The 19,973-nt window shown below is 39.8% G+C and overlaps 1 protein-coding gene across 17 annotated transcripts in view; it reads right to left on the bottom strand.

The window, feature by feature from the left end:
* The window catches only part of PTPRM (protein tyrosine phosphatase receptor type M), an 808,815-nt gene that overhangs the window by 60,128 nt on the left and 728,714 nt on the right, over positions 1-19,973 (bottom strand). For all 17 annotated transcript variants that reach the window (XM_019755757.3, XM_019755755.3, XM_074340349.2 and 14 more), the window contains one exon: positions 2,880-2,977. In XM_019755757.3, the coding sequence (XP_019611316.1) occupies positions 2,880-2,977 (98 nt within the window). The remainder of the gene's footprint in view (positions 1-2,879; positions 2,978-19,973) is intronic.

Below are 19,973 nucleotides of genomic sequence, written 5' to 3' on the forward strand. Positions count from 1 at the left end.
TTTTGATTATGTTGATTTTTATTATTATTTCTTTGCTTTTTATTTAATAATTTTCTGTTTTATTTATTATTTAGTCTTTTCTATTCTTCGTGTATCTTCTTGAATTAGATGCTTAGTCGTCTTTCCTCATAACATTTAAGAATATATATATATATATATATATATATATATATGTATATATACATATATTACACACACACACACACACACACACACACACATATATACATCCTTTTAGGTACCACTTTATTTGCATCCTACAAGTTTACTAACTTTATGATTCAGAGTTCTAAATATGTTTTGATTTATATGAGGGTGTTTTACTTTGACCCATGAGTAATAAGTGGAAGTGCTTTCTCACTCAGATCCTAAGTGAAGATCAGTTTGCTTTCTTGTTACATATTTCCTTGTTCTGGTGCCTGGCTGATAGTCCTTTTCTGCACCCTCTCCCCTACCCCATCTGCTCTTTCTCTGAGTACTTACCCTTCGGGGGCTTAGGTTTTATGTGACAGTCTCAGTTCAAATTTCTAGCATGTCACAGGTCCAAGATGTTGTCTTCTGTTCTTGGTGGGCTTTAAGACTCAAGATCCAAGATCATGAAGACTGAAGACCCTCCTTACTCCCCGCCAAGACTGACACACATCACTCTGGCCCGACTCTGAGGGGCAGCTGCAGTGTCTATTCTCTCTCTGATTTCTCGTCTTTGTTTTTTTCTGTTATCTAGTACTTTAGTTTTTTGAGAGCTAAGCTAAACATTTTTAACATATATATTTACATATACAGGTGATATACACAAACATTAAAATGCATATTTATATTTTATCTAGAATTTGTAGATTTTTGTAGGAGGAGGGTTTTCAGGTTATTTAGTTTGCCATTTTTGCTAGAATTTAAGTAACTCTAACTGGTTAATGTCTCTCTTATTCCTGGTGTGTGCTTTTTGATACCTTCTGAAAATGCTTTTCTAAAAAAAAATCAGTGTTATTAAAGTATAATTGATATACAGAGAACTGCATGTGTAATGTGTACAATTTGATGAGTTTTGATGTATGCACACAACCTTGATACCATCACCACAATCAACATAATAGACGTACGATGTCTGACTATTAAGTTTGTGAACTTGTTGCAACGATGTTGCTAACCTATTTTGATATCAGAGGGATTCTTCATTATGAATTTGTACCTACTGGACAAACAGTTAACCAAGTTTACTTTTTGGAATGGCAGAAAAGGTTGCGTGAAAAGGTTAGATGACCTGAACTTTTTGCCAACAATTCATGGCTCTTGCATCATGACTATGCATCAGCTCACACAGCGCTATCTCTGAGGAACTTTTTAACCAGTAAACAAATAACTGTTTAAACACCCTCCCTACTCACCTGATCTGGCCCCCAATGACTTCCCTCAAGGAAATATTGAAAGGAAGACATTTTGATGACATTCAGGACATCAAGGGTAATAAGACGACAGCTCTGATGGCCATTTCAGAAAGAGTTTCAAAATTGCTTTGAAGGGTGGACTAGGCATTGGCATTGGTGCATAGCTTCCCAAGGGGAGCACTTTGAAGGTGACTGTAGTGATATTCAGCATGAGGTATGTAGCACTTTTTCTAGAATGAGTTTGCGAACTTAATTGTCACACCTCATATTCAACACCTCACAGTTTCCTGTGTCCCTTCGTTTTATGGGTTTGTTTGTTTATTTATTTATTTTGTGGTAAGATCACTTAACATGATATTTACCCTTTTAACAAATTAAGTGCACAATACAGTATTGTTAACTATAAGCACTATTTGTACAGCAAATCTCTAGAAATCATCTAGCATGACTGAAACTTTATACCCATTAAACATCAACTCTCCCTTTCCCCCTCTTCCTATCCCTTGGAAACCACTACTGTGTTCTCTGCTTCTGTGAATTTGACTGTTTTAGATAACTCATATAAGTAGAATCATGCAGCATTTGTCTTTCTATGATTGGCTTATTTCACTTAGTATAATGTCCTCCAGGTTCATTCATGTTGTAGTGAGTGGCAGGATTTCCTTCTTTTATAAGGCTGGCCAAGAATCTTATGAAACACACCCTTTATGGTTTCTGCCCCAATACTTCAATTCTAGGCTGACCTCTGGGCTGCCTTTGCTGAAGGTAAATCTCATAATGTCAAGTTCTGTAAGAAGTAATGGGTTACTGAGTTGGGTAGAATCATGGAATTGACCATACCATAAAACAAAACAATTGTACCCTGTGTATTTTCTCATTTTAAACATCACTTTGGAAATAATCCCACAGCATACCAGCACACCATTACCAAGATTGTAACTACTTAAGAGATTCCTGGTAAAATAAAAATAGCACTTATCAACAGTTAAGACAGATAAAGCAATCCAAGACTCCAGGGGTAGACTCTGATCTCCATTTTGCAGGTTAGGAAATGGAGGCACAGGAAAGTAAAATCTGAGCAAGAAGAAATGCTGGAATTCTCATCTAAGCATTGAATCCAATGCTGCACACTGCTTTTAGAGTCAATTTTCCTGAGTTAGGGAATGTAGTCATGTCTAATGTGGCACCCATTGAGTTTTGACACCCAACAACTAGCATTCATGCTTAGAGGTATTTTTGTGTGCTCAATATAGCCAGATAACAACTGCTTTTAAATCTTGAGTGCCTTTCCTGTCTGTTGCTATTGCAACAGATGACAGCAATTCAGACTATGTTTACCGATAATTTATAAGTAAATGCAGCAAACGGTAGGAGAAGCTGTAGTAGTTAATGTTTTCTGGAGTACACAAAATACTACTTCAAAAGCTTGCTCTTGCCTTACTTCATATTACCAATAAGTGAGGAACAAATGGACATGTAGGTGGACAGCCGACTTACCCTCCCCACTTCCACAAGGTTGGTCACCATTATTATGCTTGCGGTGTTTTCGTGCCACACCATCCTCCAGAAGTCGTAGATGGTCTCTTGCATTGGTCCTGCAGCAAAACAGATCAGAGACTTTTTTTTCCTTTGTAGGTTTGCAACTGGAAAATTCCTGGGTTTGCACATAAATCTACTAATACCCACATGCAGTTCTCTCACTTTTCTAGATGGACATAGCTCTCCTTTCTAGTGTTGATGCAGAAAGGTACTCTTTCTAAAACAGCACCTATAGAAATACTGAATTTTTCATTTATGGCTCAATTTTCTCATGTCATCAAACATATCTGCATTTGAGTTCTTTTTCCCCTCTTAAACTACTGCCATGAAAGAAAGTTATTTCTCCATCATTTAGCTATTTATCTCCATAATACTCAAGAGTGAAATTTTAAAAAATGGATAACATTACTCTTCCTGCTAACAATTGGCAGCTATCCCAGGGAAATGGTATATAGAATGAAATGAGCCTCTCTAGGAAAAATGGCTCTTTTTTTGTTTCTAATATTTTTCTTATTCTGTGCCATCTGTCAAATTAATCCATTTTTTTCTGACTTCCTAAAGTGAGAGAGAAGTTAAGAGTTTTAAGTAGTTGTACTTCCTGTCACTGAGCATGATCAGCATCTCCTTCCTCGCTCTTGGGAGATATGAGTATTAAAAAACACTTTCTAATGGACTGGGATAAAAAGGTGGGAAAATATGCATTACAAATGCCAGTGCTATAGACACTACAGGTATAGAAAGTTGAAATTTAAAATTTCTTTGAATCCAGATTTTTAAAAACCTCAAAACTCTATTTGATACTCATGCATATTTGAGGGTGTAAATGTAACAGAATAATTCTTTATAAGAGAAGCAGAAATACAAGGAAATGAGAAAAATAAAATTTCAAAGGCATGGTGAGGCACATTCTATATGTGAAAGCAGACAAATGTTCAGGTCCATGCTGGGACCAGGACCAAGTTCTACTGTAATATCTTGACATTACATATTACTGGATTTGGAGCTCGAATATTTGAACGTGAGATTTGCCTCTGTCTTTTAACTCGTTGTGTGATTTTGGGCAACTTACTGAACCACTGTGAGCTTCAGTGTCTTCCTCTTTCTTCACTCACACATTGATTTCAATAACACTTCTCAGGGTTATTTTGAGAATTCGTGAAATTAATGCACACTTAGGAATTTTATAAAGAACAAAACATTAGAACAAAAACAAGGAGCATTTAAAGATATTTATTAATGGTTATTCCTTGGCTGCGGCCTGGAGACTGAGCAATGGTAGCATACCTGAGGGGCCCCTTCAGGCACCTCTCTTTTGTATAATTTTCTTCTTCCTCACTGTCAAAGCCTCCTTCCTTTCTCTCCACAACACAAACTTCTACCATTCCTCCTGGCTGCTTCTGGCTACATTCTTACCCTCCCTGTGAAAACTGACTCCACTTCCTGATATATCTGTGTCTAGTCCCTTAATGGGACCTTGTACTCCACTTGCCAGGAACTTGCACCTGCCATTTTGGCCCCTGTCTCATGATGTGTGCATGCCATTCTCTGATGTGTAGGCTGAAGATTTCAGTGACTTAAATCTAAGGTTACAGAGGAGACAAGTAAACATCGGATCCCATCAATCATGACATTTCTGGTTTGCAGAGAGGTACATCCATTGTGTACTTAACAGCTTGTTAGTTATTCACACACAAAAAAAAACCCTGAGTCCATCTTTGTGCAAACAGATTGTCTTCCCAATGTGACCCGTGAAACAAAAGGATGGCCCAGGTACATTCTATCTCCTTCTCTAGATACACAGATTTGTGCCACTCTGAAACTTCCAGAAATAATTCTGATAACAATGACTACTGTGACTGTGTCAGATGTTCGAGAATCATGGTGTGTACTGGCAGGAAAAAAAAAGCTACCTCTCCCCTCAGTGTCCAATAGGAATCTTCCCAGAGACCTTGTAGGTGAGGGGTAAGTTGCAAAGTGCAACTCACTTGCCCTTTCTTAGGTTTAGACCCCCTCGTGATTACTTCACGTTTCCTTCAGGGGAACGTGGCTGTTGTGGTTTACTACACTTTCCTTATGGCACATCTGGCACAGAGCATGAACTCAATGAATAAATGAATGAATGAATAAGTCTATATGCATATGTGTAACTTGTATTACTTATAAAAATGTTATATTTAATATATATATAAATATTAAATAATATTAATATATATTAAATATTTGTATGGTTCCCTTTCTTGAGCTATAGTTTAGAGATTATCTGTAGTTTAAAAGCACATTGCCTTTACTCCTTTCCAATTCGTTGAGGGGAGGTGTCTTTTGCAAGATCTGAGTTTCCCCGCACCAAGGTTTTGCCTCCCAACTTAACTCCATCCATTTCCGTAAATCACCGGAGTGCCATCCTAGTGTCCCAATAACTGCTCTCTATTGAGGGTAGTGGTTCTCAACCTGGCTGCATCCTACAATGACTGTGGAGCTTTTAAAAAATTGTGATGTTCTTACCCAAAAGACTGATTTAATTGGCTGGGATGGGGGTTGGGTCTGAGCGTGTTTTCAAATCTCTCCTGGTGGAGAACCACAGAGCTACAGCATCAAGGGCATTTGACTCCACCTTCAGACCTAACCACCAGGTGGTCTGGTGTAAAGTGTAATTGTGGAACACCAGAGATTTGTTTATTTTGAATCTACTGATTACTCTAATCCTGTACACAAGCTCGTTGAATCCAGGAATCCCACTTCTTTCTGATTTAGAAGAAACTTTAGTCATAAAATGTCATCTAGGAACATGGCTGTACCACTTCACCATCGGGCTGAGTGTCAGTTAAGGTGACACAGATATTTTTAACATTTACATAAATTTGGGTTATCTGTAAAATAAAGAGTGTTTATAAGCCCTAGTGGTTCACTTGGGTGATAATGTATATCTCAGTCTTGATGATTTTCTTACCCACTGACCTGGACTAAAGAATAAAAAACAGATTAGGACAGAAAAATGAATTAGATGAGGTTCTTTTCAGTGCTAAAATTGGGCACAGGTATCTAGAAGAACTAAAACAATTTGGGGTTAAAATCTGAAAAAGACTATTTTTAGTTGATCCCAGAAAGAAAAAAAAAAAAAAAAAAACATGCTAGGAGAGGGTCCCCATTTCCCCTAGTACAGTTTTGCTTTCTCTTCCCTCTTTCTTCTCTCCTTCACTTGTGGGGCACTGTGCGTGGTCAACATGTGAAAGTGGCCCCCTTCTGCCACACCACATGGCCCTCTCCCTGACCTGGTCACCATGGAAGTTCAACAATAAAACTGCTCAGGGGCGGGCACTGGAGATTCTTGGATGATGATTCAAGATATTTTTGTGAATTTTCATTCAAATCTTGCTTTTTTTTTTTTGAAGGGTGAGAAATGGAAACAGGAAGACACTCAAATTTAAGGGATTTTAATGCAAAAATTGTCAATCCCGACTTTTTTTTCTTTTTGACATGTTTCAGATTATTTCCTGAGATGTGAATAAATTATGACTCAGAGATACAGGTCTCCCAACAGCACACTGAAGATTGAGGTGGGCAGATTTAACTGACACCAAGGCTACTCCATTTGATTTTAGCAGCTCCTAGTGGGGTCTGAGTGACTGTGGACAGTGTGAGCAAACCTTACGATCTACAGATGCGTGCCTGGTACACAGGGTGGGTACTGTTAGCAGCCATGCCCTCACGGGGCTGAAATTTGGCAAGGAAGACCACTGAGAGATCCAGTGGTCTCTCTGGTGAGAAGGCCAGTATTCCTCTGCCTTATATGTCCGTTTCCCAAAAGCTGGTATGGCCAGCACCCTTACCATGAGGAGAATAATCGACAGAGAGGTCACTGGGGATTGCTCACAGAAAACAGGCAAACAACTAAACTCTCAAGACAAGGAATCTAAAACAGCAGGCAAAGGACTCTGAAAGACCTCCCTCCCTCCAGGTCTGAACAGCGGCAATCGACAGCCCCAGGATTTGATTTCTCCAGTTCCTGGCTGAGTGGGAGCCACGATTGCTGTGCCTGGGCATTTACAGATGGTTGCACAATAGGCAAGAAGGTTCTTCTCAGTGGTTTTCCCCTTGTGGGACTAAAGTGTTTGAAAGGTAAGGTCTCAAAATTTCAATAATATCAGATCAGTAATACATTATTTCCCTCACAATAGTTGGCACACACAGACCTCTGCTGAGAAGGAAATGTGCAGAGGGGCCATTCTTACCACCACCAAGCCCTCAAGGAGCAACAACAACAAGCAGGAAGAACTAGAGCACAATAAAAAATTTAAAAGCCATGAAAAGCGTAAGTGAAAGACATTCAAAGATGGACTCTATTGTGAAAGATAAGTTCTCTAGTTCATGGGAAGTGAGATATTAAAAATTATAATTTCAAACCTTGATAGATGACTTGTACCCCTTCTTTTCACATTCTAATTTCTATGCAGTATGTTTTCTGTGTTAACTAGAGCTACGGAGAAGTCAAGGTCCTTTAAGCTCACAGTAGCATATTAGAGTTTTTTAAAGAGAAGATAGTGTAATACGAACTGGTATTCAATCATAAGTAGAATAATACCTAACTCCTTTTGTGCACTTAATATTTATTTCCCAGGTCCCCTTTGAAGTATTTTACATGTATTAACTCTTTGAATTTTAAAACTTCAATCCTGTGTAATGGGTGCTATTGTATTTCCCCATTTTACTAAAAGGACATTGAAGTAAGGTGTCCCAGGTCACAGGGCTAGTGGATTTGAAGCTGACTTCTGAGGTCTGACCCCAGTGCGTCACACTGTCTCCATTTGAGTGTCAGAAGTGTTCTACTTGATGGTCTGTGCTATAGTCATCACGTTCCCGGCAAGAATAAAATAGAAGAAAAGCCATGTTAACCACTGAAAACAACCTCTTTAAGTGTGTTTTTGTATCAGATCAGTTTCCTCCTTTAAACCTCTCAAGGTCCCACTGCTACAGAATAAAATCCAACTTCAGGAGCCCAGCCAGTCCCCTCCTCTGCCCACTCCAGCCTCTCCACATTTCCTGAACACAGTATGTCCTGTTTCACTCCCTCCGTTTCCATGCCCAGTGGTTTAGCCCCAGCGGCATGGCCTTTCCCCGAATTACCAGAGTAGCTTCACAACTTGCCAGAGCTCATCTCTGAAAAATGTCATTTTCTCATTTAAAAGTTTCCCAAGGAGTCTCCATTTCCCCTAGAGTAAAACCCACATTCTTTAATAAGGCAAATACACCCTGTGCCTGGACTGGGGTCTCCAGTCTTGGCTGTTACTGTCCCAGGTGCCACTGCTCCTGGCCAATTCCTCGAGACCTCCTTATGGATCCTCTGCCAGAAGCCCTCCTCCCACTCGTGTTTCAATTCAAGCCCACATGTCCTGCTGGTTCAGCTGGGCAGACTAAATGTCACTTCCTCAGGCAAGTTTTCCAAGACCCGGGTCATGGCTCCCATTTCTTCATAACATTTGATGTTGTGGTGCTCGCGTGTTTTAAATGCATGTCATCCTTAGCGGGATGGGAACGTGGATCTGCCCATCCAGGCCACACGGTTTCTACGCCTTCTGGTCTCATATGTAGCTTGCTTTGCTCATGGCCCTGGCAGGAATTTGAGGGTGCAGCCTATATCCATAGGGAAGCACTAACCTGCGCTGTGCCAGACATTCTGTGAGGTATGGGAAGGGATGCAAAGCTTGAGTCATAGAAATAGAGCCCCTACTTTTAAGAAGCTTGTAGTTGTATAAGGTCGAGCTAAGGCAAGGACATATAACTGCACTGTCATGTAAAGTGCAGTAAAAAGGTAAGTGTCCTAAGACACTTGAACTGCAAATTGAGATGTGCACACCTCTGGAGACACATGGAGACTTTCCAAGGGGTATGAGTAGTCTTAAAAGTAGGAAATTCCAGATACTTAACTTCTACATGGACTCTACCCAAACTGATCTCCCGGAGGAGCCCCCATGCATGATGGTCTTTCTCACACTTGAAAAAACTCTCACCCATCTCCAATGTAATGATGGGGCACTACTAAGATGAAAAAACCTACAGGTCTAAAACAAAGCTTTCTGCCTTTCCTGTCTGAAACATACTTATTTCTGTTAAGGGTAAAACCTGGTGTTAGAAATAGGGTGTTTTTTGGCTCAGGTTGGGATGCTCTGAATTCAGATCACCCAAAGTGGGAGAAAGGCTGGTAATGCTTATTCTTACATGGAACCAGCAAGATCGCCAAATTTTTTGGATGAAACCTATGCATGCAAGTTTCATTTGTTTTCCTTCAGGTTTGGTATGCTTTCATCTGTAAGGTAGTTAAAATACATTTATAGCATATCATAAAATATTTATCCTAATTAATCAGTATTCATTTTATCTTAGAAAATATTTAATTTAATATTATATATCTCCTATTAACAAATAAACATATGCAAACATATGACAAAAATTTTAGGTAGCAACCTAAAATGTTCAGAAGTGGTACATAATTTTTTCAAACTTCTTTTGGGGATACACAAGCAAAACTGTTTGAGGGCCACTGTCAGTAAGTGATGTATGTCTATGTTAGCTAATATCAGGAAGAAATTGTATTTCACTGGTGAAGAGGCAGCAGGAAAAGCATTATTGAGGATGGTCCTGTGCAATGGGCCTTAAAGAGTGGATATGACTGACAGGTAGGAATGGGGTAGAAGGTGGGGATGGCAGGTTCTCCAGATGGAACATCCAGTAGGTGCGACTCAATGCCACCTAAGAGGGAAAGGGGACACACATGGAGCCATCTTGTGAAAAAAAAAAAAAAAAAAAGAAGTGAAATGTTTATAAAAACCGTGGGTTCAGATTTTATGAGTAGAAGAAGACAGATATTAAAAACACAACTAGGAAGAAATTTTTTGGACTGAAAGTTTGGGCAAGTCAGATGAAGAAGTGTTTCGTAGTCTGAGCAGACCCTGCGGGAGATGCATGAACTGCAGAGGTTTTCACAGGTGTGGGCTCAGGTTTTAGAGGTGAGTCCACAGCAGGAAGGGAGCGAGAGGAGGGAGGAAGGAAGTTAGAGGGAACTGGGTGGGCCCAGTGGTTGGAAAGTGAGGCCAGCTAGCCAAAGTTCAAGTCAGAGGGAGCCGCAGAGCTCTCCTGCTGGTTGCTGACAGATGTCAGTGTCCAGAGGGGAAGAATCTACTCTACTGAACAAAAGAAACAGGAGTATGTTAAAAGTGAATAGTAAAAAACAGTAAATAAAGAGATCATGTTCTGTATTGATTAATGAGAGGGAAAACATTTAAATATTTTTCTCCAGATATATTAACAAATGTTAAAATAACCTATTCTGAGGATAGGTCCCTGGGCATCCAAATGGCCAGTGGAGAACAGCAATGGAAATGTCTAGGCAGTGATGTCTGGAATCCCAAGCACAGCGGCCGTGTGGCTCCAGGGCCTGATTCTGTCTGATTGGCACCGGGAGGAAGGTCAGAGCTGTGCTGGGCAGGGTGATAGGCCCCCCAGCTGGCATCACACAGCTGGCGCACCCAAGGCTTCCCTGGTAGGCCAGGGCCAGGCCGGCTCAGGAACTGGTGGGTCATGGATGGGCTTTCATTTGAGTCTGACTGGGGAAGATCGAGGCTGCCTTTGGAAGGCAGTTTTGAATGAAACCCAGCAGGACTTGCTGCCCCTTGTGGAAGACTGTTGCTTTGTCAGCAAAGGAGCTGAGAGCTCTCAGCTGGAAAGTAAGGGGGATGACAAGGATGGTGGACAAATAAGGCGTAACGTCAATAAGCCGTCGGGCCAGGTAGACTTTATGCGCATGGTGTCATTTATTCACCACCACAGCTGTGTACGTTTCCATCCTAGGATGACGAAGGCTTAGGAGACTAAGGGACTTTGAAGCTGAGATTCCAGCCCAGGTCAACCCACTATACTTCCTAAATTTCAGAGTGACCCGAACAGACTAGGGGCCTTGTTTGTGCACATCAGTCCTCTAACCACCTGAAGCAAAGCAACTGGTCCTGGGAGCGGGAAGAGTAACTGTGTGTGGTGTGGCATACACGCTGATTGGTGCAAGTACAGAGACGGAAGGGACGGTGACCATATGGGCTAAGTAGCTGCAGCGAGCCTAGGAGTCCTTGCTTTAGGCACTGGCCTGGCTTGGGCTTGGTCAAGTTCTTTGGCATCCAGTTTATTCCATCGGAACTGAAGATCACTGAAGGTGGAATATGAATGTGGAAAAAGATGGATTTATGCATTTATTTTAAAGCTCCTGCTCATAAATAAAAATGGCCCTAAATTTTTGATCTATCATTATTATAATTGCTGCTGGTGATAATCTTGAATAAGTATTATGAAGCCAGGTATTCAGCATTCAGAGCATTAGATGTCTCTTCAGTAGTTTTTGAGTAAGTTTTTATTACAAAACTTTATGTGTTTTTTCAATATGATGCTTCCATAACATTTACGTCTATAATTTTACATTTAGTAGCTTTTCATTTTTGTGGGAGTGAAATGTAGAAGGTAAAATATGTCACCATACTTTACAGACTGAATCTGCCTCATGTGTCATAAAAGCGATAACGGTGACACAGAAAACAGCTGGCTTCTGCATTAATAATCCTTAACAATACTTTTTTGATAGGTGCATTTGCTCTCCCCTGAGGCTACTGATGTTAAACTCATGGATTTTTTATGAATAATTTTTGGTTTCGGCTGCAGAAAAAGAAAACCAAAGCTGAAATGGCTGGGTGCATGAGATGTGATTTGCTCATTGTTCTGAATAGCTAAAAATTCCTCCCCCCACCCAATTTATCATTTCAAAGGAACAATAAAAAATCAACTCAGGAATTAGAAGCAAACACTGAGAATTATTCTATGATGGGGAAAACGTTGGAACGCTTTATTTAACCTAAAGTTAAAACAGCATTTTCTAAGGATAGCTCTCATGTGAAGTACCCTCCATACTCAGAATTACAGGGTGGGAAATGTTCACCAGTCCACTGGAATTTTAATTTAGTGACAGTAAAAGAAGAGAGAATAGGCATTGGAGCTATAATAAAATACACCTTTTTAGAAGCAGTGTTAAAAGCGATGACTTAAATAATGATGTTAAATGGTGTTCTCAGGTAATAAATTTCAGTGGTTCCCACACAATGACAAATCCTTTCTTACACTGGAGTAGTCTTTTCCCTTCACCTGGCTTGCTCTGGTGAGCAGCTACTTGCTGATTACCCTATTTCGTCTAAATTGGCTCACAGGTGTGTGCTCTTCTGATAACCTAAAACTAGGCTCCACTTTCTGCGCTATCTATGAATAACATTTCCTCTCAAACACAGAATCCACATGTTGATGTTTACATTTCACTCATACCATTCCCTAAAATTCCCCTTTCAGACTGAAATAAGAAAGTATGTCAATATTAACTGTGCAAATATTAGTGGCTTTCTCTAGATAATTAGTTTCATGGAATGTTGGTTTCTAGGTGTGTTACTAGAACATATGAAATATGGACTGGACTCCAACAGGTCTTGTCAGTTTTAATTATAAGAAAATTGGTATAAACCAAGCACTAAATGACAGGCTGCATATAAATTCTAAAATCACCTGTCTGTAGTGTCAGTCACAACCCTTCAACCATTATCTCTTTTTTGGTTAATAATCATCTTATTCACTTATTCATTTAAAATAATGATGAAATATTTAAAAACAAAAGAATAAAGAATAACATAGTAGGTATTATTTAATCTCTTAGTAAATATATATTTAATCAATAGCCATTTTCTTCCTAAGAAATACAAGGAACTTAGTATTTCAAAATTCTAATCTTCCCATTTTTCATATTCATAGTTTTTAGATTCTTTGTCCCAATATGAGTTCATCCTACCTTGATTAGTCATTATTATAGTCTCTTTTTTTTCTGTTGTAAATTTTTATATACCTTCATAGTTTTTACTGTGGTTTTTCTTAATTTATCTTTTCTACCATCAAGTTCATGCATTTCCACACCACTCTTAACTATGTCTCAAGTCACAACAAAAATAAATAAAGAAGCACATTTAAAAACAAAGTAAACTAAAAGCAAAATGAATCAACTATTCTGAGCACTTCTTTTTCCCTACCTGGAATTTTAAGATGTTTAAACAAGGAAATAAATGAAAATAGTGGCTTTGAGATATAAAATTTGTCATAATATTTTTAGAAATTTTCTTTTTTATTAAACAAAAGTTATATGTGTTAAAATTAATTCAAGCAAAGCATTTCAAAATAAAAATCTGCAGGACCACCCTTGGGAGCTTTCAAATAAATTACTTCTGATACACAAACATGTACACACTCCTAAGCATTTAGATACATTTATGTGTTAATCCCAAATAAAGATTAAAAAAATGTCTTTTAAAAGTAACTGGTTGCTCTCATACCACATATGCCATTTGATGACTTAAATCATAATCATGGGTTTTGTTAAAAATAAAACCACAACATATTTTTATCTATAAAAACATTGGCACACAAACTCAAAACCAAAAGATTCTTCCAAGTGATATAAATGTTCTAAATGTTAAGAAAACTTAGGAAAAAATCTTTCTATTTGTAAAATAGAAGCAGAATAAGATTGGTCTGATTGTGTTGCTAGGAAATTTGTTAATAAATTATTGATGAAAAATCTTAATATCGTTTTCACTTTCCCCTGTGTGAGTAGTGAGGCTTTGGGTGTGGACCAGGATGGGAGTCACCTGCAAGTACTTAAAGCCGTGGGCACGACTACTCACTAGTGTAGTGTATATAGTTTATTGCTTGCGCATAAATATTTTACTGGGTATCTATTTTTTAAAGAACATAAGCATGATACTGTCTACCACTTTAAAAAAGAACAACAGGGCCGGCCCGGTGGCTCGGGCGATTAGAGCTCCATGCTCCTAACACCGAAGGCTGCCGGTTCGATTCCCACATGGGCCAAGTGGGCTCTCAACCACAAGGTTGCCAGTTCAATTCCTCAAGTCCCACAAGGGATGGTGGGCAGCAGCCCCTGCAACTAAGATTGGACACGGCACCTTGAGCTGAGCTGCCGCTGAGCTCCCGGATGGCTCAGTTGGTTGGAGCGTGTCCTCTCAACCACATGGTTGCTGGTTCGACTCCCACAAGGGATGGTGGGCTGCACCCCCTGCAACTAGCAACAGCAACGGCAACTGGACCTGGAGCTGAGCTGCGCCCTCCACAACTAAGATTGAAAGGACAACAACTTGACTTGGGAAAAAAAAGTCCTGGAAGTGCACACTGTTCCCCAATAAAGTCCTATCCTCCTTCCCCAATAAAATCTTTAAAAAACAAACAAACAAACAAAAACAGTTGTTTAAAATCATTGTATACCCATCAAGTGTTTACTCTGTGCTCCTTTCCCTAAGCTGATATGCAGTGCTTGGGCGACACCTGCATTTCCTGGGACTACACTGTGTATAAGTAATCTCAGAAGTGACCCGGAGGAATTCCTTTCAGTTCAGCCCAACTCTGTCTGCTACCTCCCATGTGCAGGTCACCACTGGCCTCTTTCAGGCATCTGGTTACCCTCTAGCCAAGGAGAAGACAGTGCCTAATCAGTCCCACCCAACAGAGAGGTCGCAGAAGCAGGCCAAGAGCACACATCGTTCCCTTTACTTCCCCTCTGCTCCTCCGCTATGATATTCTCTTTTCCAGAAAACAGTACCTCAGCCCCATTTTGTTCTCCAGTGGTTTCTTTGCCTTCCAAAGCTACTCTCTAAAACACCGTTGTGCAATTCTTACCTTACAAACTGGTTTGGACTAAGCCTGTTGGGAAGGAACCTGTCTGGCCTTTGGAATTAAGCTGTTTTCACTTACATGTAATCCAACTTTAAGTGTGCATGAGGGAAGCCTTCAGACACAAGCCAAAAGAATGTCCTTTGCTGCTAGCAGAGCTGCCCGGTTCTACAAGACTGCAAAATTGGAAGGGAAATATGCTTCTCCCAGTTAAGGATATAGCTTATTGCCTTTCTAAGCCATGCTTATTTTTTGTTTAAAAGTTTACAACAGTGATGATCATCTTTGTACTGTGGAGAAGGATGAAGGATGTTGGTGAAAACATACGTGTTTCCCTTTGAAACATCCTTCTGGGAAGAAGCATGAACACGTGTAGAATGTATTAGCTTCTATGCAAATTGCGAGTATACACTACACTTGGGTTAAAGCCTGTACTGCCTGTGTGCCATAGAGAGATGTATCTTTTGGAATCCACATAATCATAATGGTAATAAGAATTGTAGCTGATATTTATTGAGAGGGTACTTGCAGAGCTGGTGTCTGAGCCTAGCCAGTCTAACTCTATAGAGTCTACAGTCTAATTAACCACTCTGCTCCATAGCCTCTTGAAGGGAAGAGGTCTTGTCCTAGTTACTGACATAAAACATGTTTGCATATGGAATGAATTTTAGGGCCATGTTTCAAAGATTTTATTGTGATCATGCTGCATAAGCAAAGGAATGTTTATAAATAAAACCAATAATAGGGCAATTCCTAGCAGGACTCGAAACTGTAACGTTCCAAAGCATTTCTGAAAACACCATCTACCTAAAAGAACGATTGCTTAGATTTTGTTCTTTTTGGACTATATTCAGCCCTCCTCTAGAATCATGCCTCCTTAGCAGTTAATAAGCATTTCCAGATTTCAGTGGTACCACTGTGAACGGAAATACCAAGGCTGCTATTATTCTTGACATGGAAAGCAGAATAATAAAGGCAAGCGAATCAAATTTGAGTGATGGGTAAAGATTAGGCCTCCAAAGAGAAAGTCTTCTATAGCAAAGAATTAAAGGGTTGGTAGGCAGTGTGTGGCAACAATGTGCTCTACGATGTGAAGACAGAGACACCACTACCGGAGGGACTTTCAGTCCTTGATCCCTGGGACAGGTTGTATAGCAATATTGCATGAAGAGCTGGGAAGAGGTGCATGAGAAAGTGACTGAAGCTTCGGAAGGGAGGAACACGACAGATGTTCACACCACAAGAGCTTCCTGCAGGCTGAGTCACAGAGCATTCATCAGCCCTGTCTCCAAAGAGAACCCTCATAAACTCATCCTGAGTACTTGTTCATGCTGTAAAGAAGGGAACAGAGAGAAGGCAATCAAGGAGAAAAAAAAGAATGGCATCCTTGCGAATGGTGACCCAAAGGATCTGCCTGCCTTCTGTCAAGGAGAAGGAAAGTGAAAAGAAAAGCCTATATTCACATGCTTCAGGGGCCACTGCCAGCAAAATAAAAGCTTTCATTAGTTTCTATCTTCTTTAATTAAGCTTTTCTCAGTATACAAGAGGGATCACTTTTATTTAAGAAAAAAGAGAATAAATCTAATAAATGAATAAAATAGAGATAAGTTGACTCCCTAGACATTGTTCAGTGCAGGCAATCTCAAATTTTCAATGGCAGTATGGGGCATTGCATCAGGAAACTTCCAGAAGCATCCTTTTGAGTGAGAAGGCAAGAAACAGAAGTAAGTTGCAATGGCCAGAGCTTTCTAAATTGTTTGCTACCTTGACAAACTTGTCCAAAACTGTATCTGTGTGTGATAAAGGAACCTGGTCAGGAGAGTCAGGAAGAGTGGTTCTAAGTCTTCATCAGGTCTCACATTTTACCTGCTAAATGGGGTAGAGATGGGGGAGATAAATAGCCTAACGCAGTTCCCAAATCTGGTGTTGCGTCAACAAATTAGTAATGATGGTTGTTTATATAGACACCACCTCTGTGTAAGTCTTAAGGTCACCACTGTATTGCTGACGCCGCACTGTGTGCTTGGCAGGTGCACAGAAATGTCTGCTCAGTTTTGGATGAATGAGGCCTGACAGGAATGGTTTGCTTTGCAGGGTCCATGATGCTGGAGGCCTGGGGAAGCCAGCATCCGGGAAACTGCTTGGGTCCTTAGCTCTATCCTTTCAAAGGGCTGAAACTGGAAGACAGATGTGACCTCATGTTTTTCCTCACTAATGAATACTAGGCCTCTTAGGAAACCAGAAACACACCATTTTACCTAAGTCGAATATTGCATACACTCTGTTAATAATAAATATGAAAGTTAGTCCACACATTTTACAAATACTTTTGCATATATGACTCATTTGAACTTACATGGGTGGAGGTCACTTAAATTTGTGCTTTAAGTTTCAGATGTTTCAATTACAAAACGGGAATTGGACTTAAAGGTTTTTAAAGTTTCTATCCTCTCAAAAAGATCTTATAATTTTCTACTTTAAATGAGGAAGACCTCTCAATGACTCTTAAAGATTTACAAAGCACTTGTTTTAAGACAGTCTAAAACTGGGTGCCTGATTAACAGCAGGACATCATTTGTCTTTAAATTACTCTGTATTAATTTAGGATCCATTACTTGATGGCTATGTTCCCATCATGGCACCTATAACAACATGGGTGGTTGTTATCTAATGTGATTGATTTTTGGTTTTATCTTTTAATTTGCAACCTGTCTTTAAACATTCTCACTACTAATGAGCCAGTTTATTAAGAGCACAGGAATGAGGGATGTCTATAACCTGACTTTTCAGCAAATTGGTCAGTATCTTTTAAAATTAATCTGGTGAAGAGAAATTATTGTTTCAAAGGAAGTTTGTGGATTAGCTGTTAATTGCAATTTGTTCATTTTCCCTTGGAAAACTAGACATGGAGCGTAACAGGTGCGCAGGCCCTGCATGGAGACTTGGCACTATTACTTGGAGTGAATAGTTAGACTTCATGAGAGTCGGTTTGCCTGCGTGTAAATCACACTTCCTCCCAGCCTCCCTATTTACATTAGGAAACTAGAGAATACTTCACTTTATGGGGCAACACTTTTAAATCAATCTCAGATAGGATCTAGTGAGTTAATCCAAACATAACCTGCCACTGACAAGATGGGGACAACTTAGTTGGGAAGAGCAATGTCAGCTAACAGAATTTGTACTTGAGGTGCAAACTGCACTGGGTGCTTGGAGGAATAAAAACAAATGTTATTTACTGAAGGCTTAGCTTTTGATTTAAAAACATGTTTTCTTTCACTTCTACTGAGAAATAAGTTCAAGTGTTCATCTCTATCTGGAGGCCAGAACGCAGGAGACAGAAGCCTCTTTGCAGAGGGCGGGGAACTTGCATAGATGCTCTGACAAGTCTCGGTTACAGGAATGACTTGCTGAGGATAGCTAAGCGTCCTGTTACTTGTTGCTTCAGAGGCCTGACAGGGAATTTTGAGCTACGAAAATATAAAGCATAATTATCTCTCTGAAAATCCGTACTAAAAATGTTCATACCACACAAAACACATGGAAGAAATGTAGAAGAAAAACAGATGAACAGCAAACAGAAGAAAGTCATTAAAGCCAAGTATCAACTCTTGTGCGGTAGTTGAGGTTCTGGAGGTATTTCCACTATAAATCTTCACTCTCCACATTTTTATTATTTTCACATAAAAGTTTGCTCAAAGTCTCTGGAGGAATTTTTTTTCAGGTTTCTCTTTTTCAAATTATCAGCAAATGATAATTATGAATAAATAAAACATTATATAAGGTGTCTATGGAAGGGGGGATATGCACAAACAGGTCAGCTCAGAGATAAGCAAAGTTAGTTTAACAAGATGGACTATCTCCAAAAACAGTCCCTTGATTTACTGACATGTCTAAAGAAGAAGTGTTAGTAAGAACAGATGACCGGCCCTTAACTTAGAAAAGAAATAATCACAGGTGCTCGAGATAACGATTCTCAAATTCACCCAGGTAAGTAGATGCTTTGTCGGGTCAATGTGAGATATCCTTTTTTGCCTATTTGGGTCATACCACTGCCTCGCTCGAGCTGGGCATACAGTAACTCCCAATCCATTCTTTCACTCACTCACTCACTCACTCACTCACTCACTCACTCACTCACTCTTGTATTCTCATCGAGCATTTGCTTCTAGCCAGCTCTCTACCAGGCAGTTGGGGGGTACTTGCTTAATCAATGAATGAACTCTGTGGCCTTTCTTCTAAGTGTCAGGTTATGAAGCAACTTTCTGCTGAGGCATCTTTCTCTTTAGCTGGTCTGTGACACAGAACATCCTTGCCAGGCTGAGGGCAGTCTTGTCTGATGGACAGCAACATTTCTCATTGTAAATAACTATCTGGTATCTGGTTTTCTGTATCAATACCTGTGGTCTATGCCAGTGAGACTTGGTGTTCTAAAATACGACACTGAGCATCCAGAGTCACTGAGCATAAAAAATATAACTTTAATTCTACATTGTTAAAAGCCACGCATTTTACTCTTCTTGAGTATAGGTGCCTTGACACCCACTTCATCATTTCTATTGTCTGAATTGTGCTAATGTGGTGGCCAGTTGGCAGCCGGTTTGGAGTTCTGAGCTTAGCCTTGATCTTGCCATGGAGGGTCTCTTTTTGTCTCTGCCAGTGAAGCGGTAGCTGTGAGCTGCACCCTTGTGGCACCCTGGACCAGTGGGTCTCCAAACGGGTGCCCAGATGCCAGTGTGGGAACAGGGAGACTCTGGATGCTCAGTGTCATATTTGAGCACATTTAAGGCAATTTCAATTAAGAGGTATTTTCAGATATGGCTGTGTCATATAAAATTTTCTTTTTTTTTTTTTTAAGAAGTATCATAACTTAGGAGGAAGGTGTTGGATCCTAGATTCATTTTATTAAAGGTTAGCCATGTGACTTTGAGGGGTGTGCTTCATAAATCCTGTAAGAGGCAGCAGGAAAAATCACTGACATAGAAAGGAGCAGGAGCCCTGAATATCTTCTCAAGGTGAGAATCACATATGATCATACAGTACTTGACACGGAGGAGCACACAGAGCCCCCCCACACACACTGCAGGCTCTCAGCTACATGTTAACTCTGTTTCCAACCCCTGCTTCTCCTCATGGGTCTCATTTCTTCTATTTATGAAACGAGATGAGTAATACTAAAAATAAAATGGTCAGAGGATAGAAAATATATTAAATTGGTTATAGAATAAAGCCTAGTACATAATAATAGGCACTTACTATTTACTGAGTAAAAAATAAAAATACTGTATTTCAGAAAGAAAA

Source organism: Rhinolophus sinicus, chromosome 4 (assembly GCF_057876585.1).
Source record: "Rhinolophus sinicus isolate RSI-liver-muscle chromosome 4, RSI-T2T, whole genome shotgun sequence".
Taxonomy (NCBI): domain Eukaryota; kingdom Metazoa; phylum Chordata; class Mammalia; order Chiroptera; family Rhinolophidae; genus Rhinolophus; species Rhinolophus sinicus.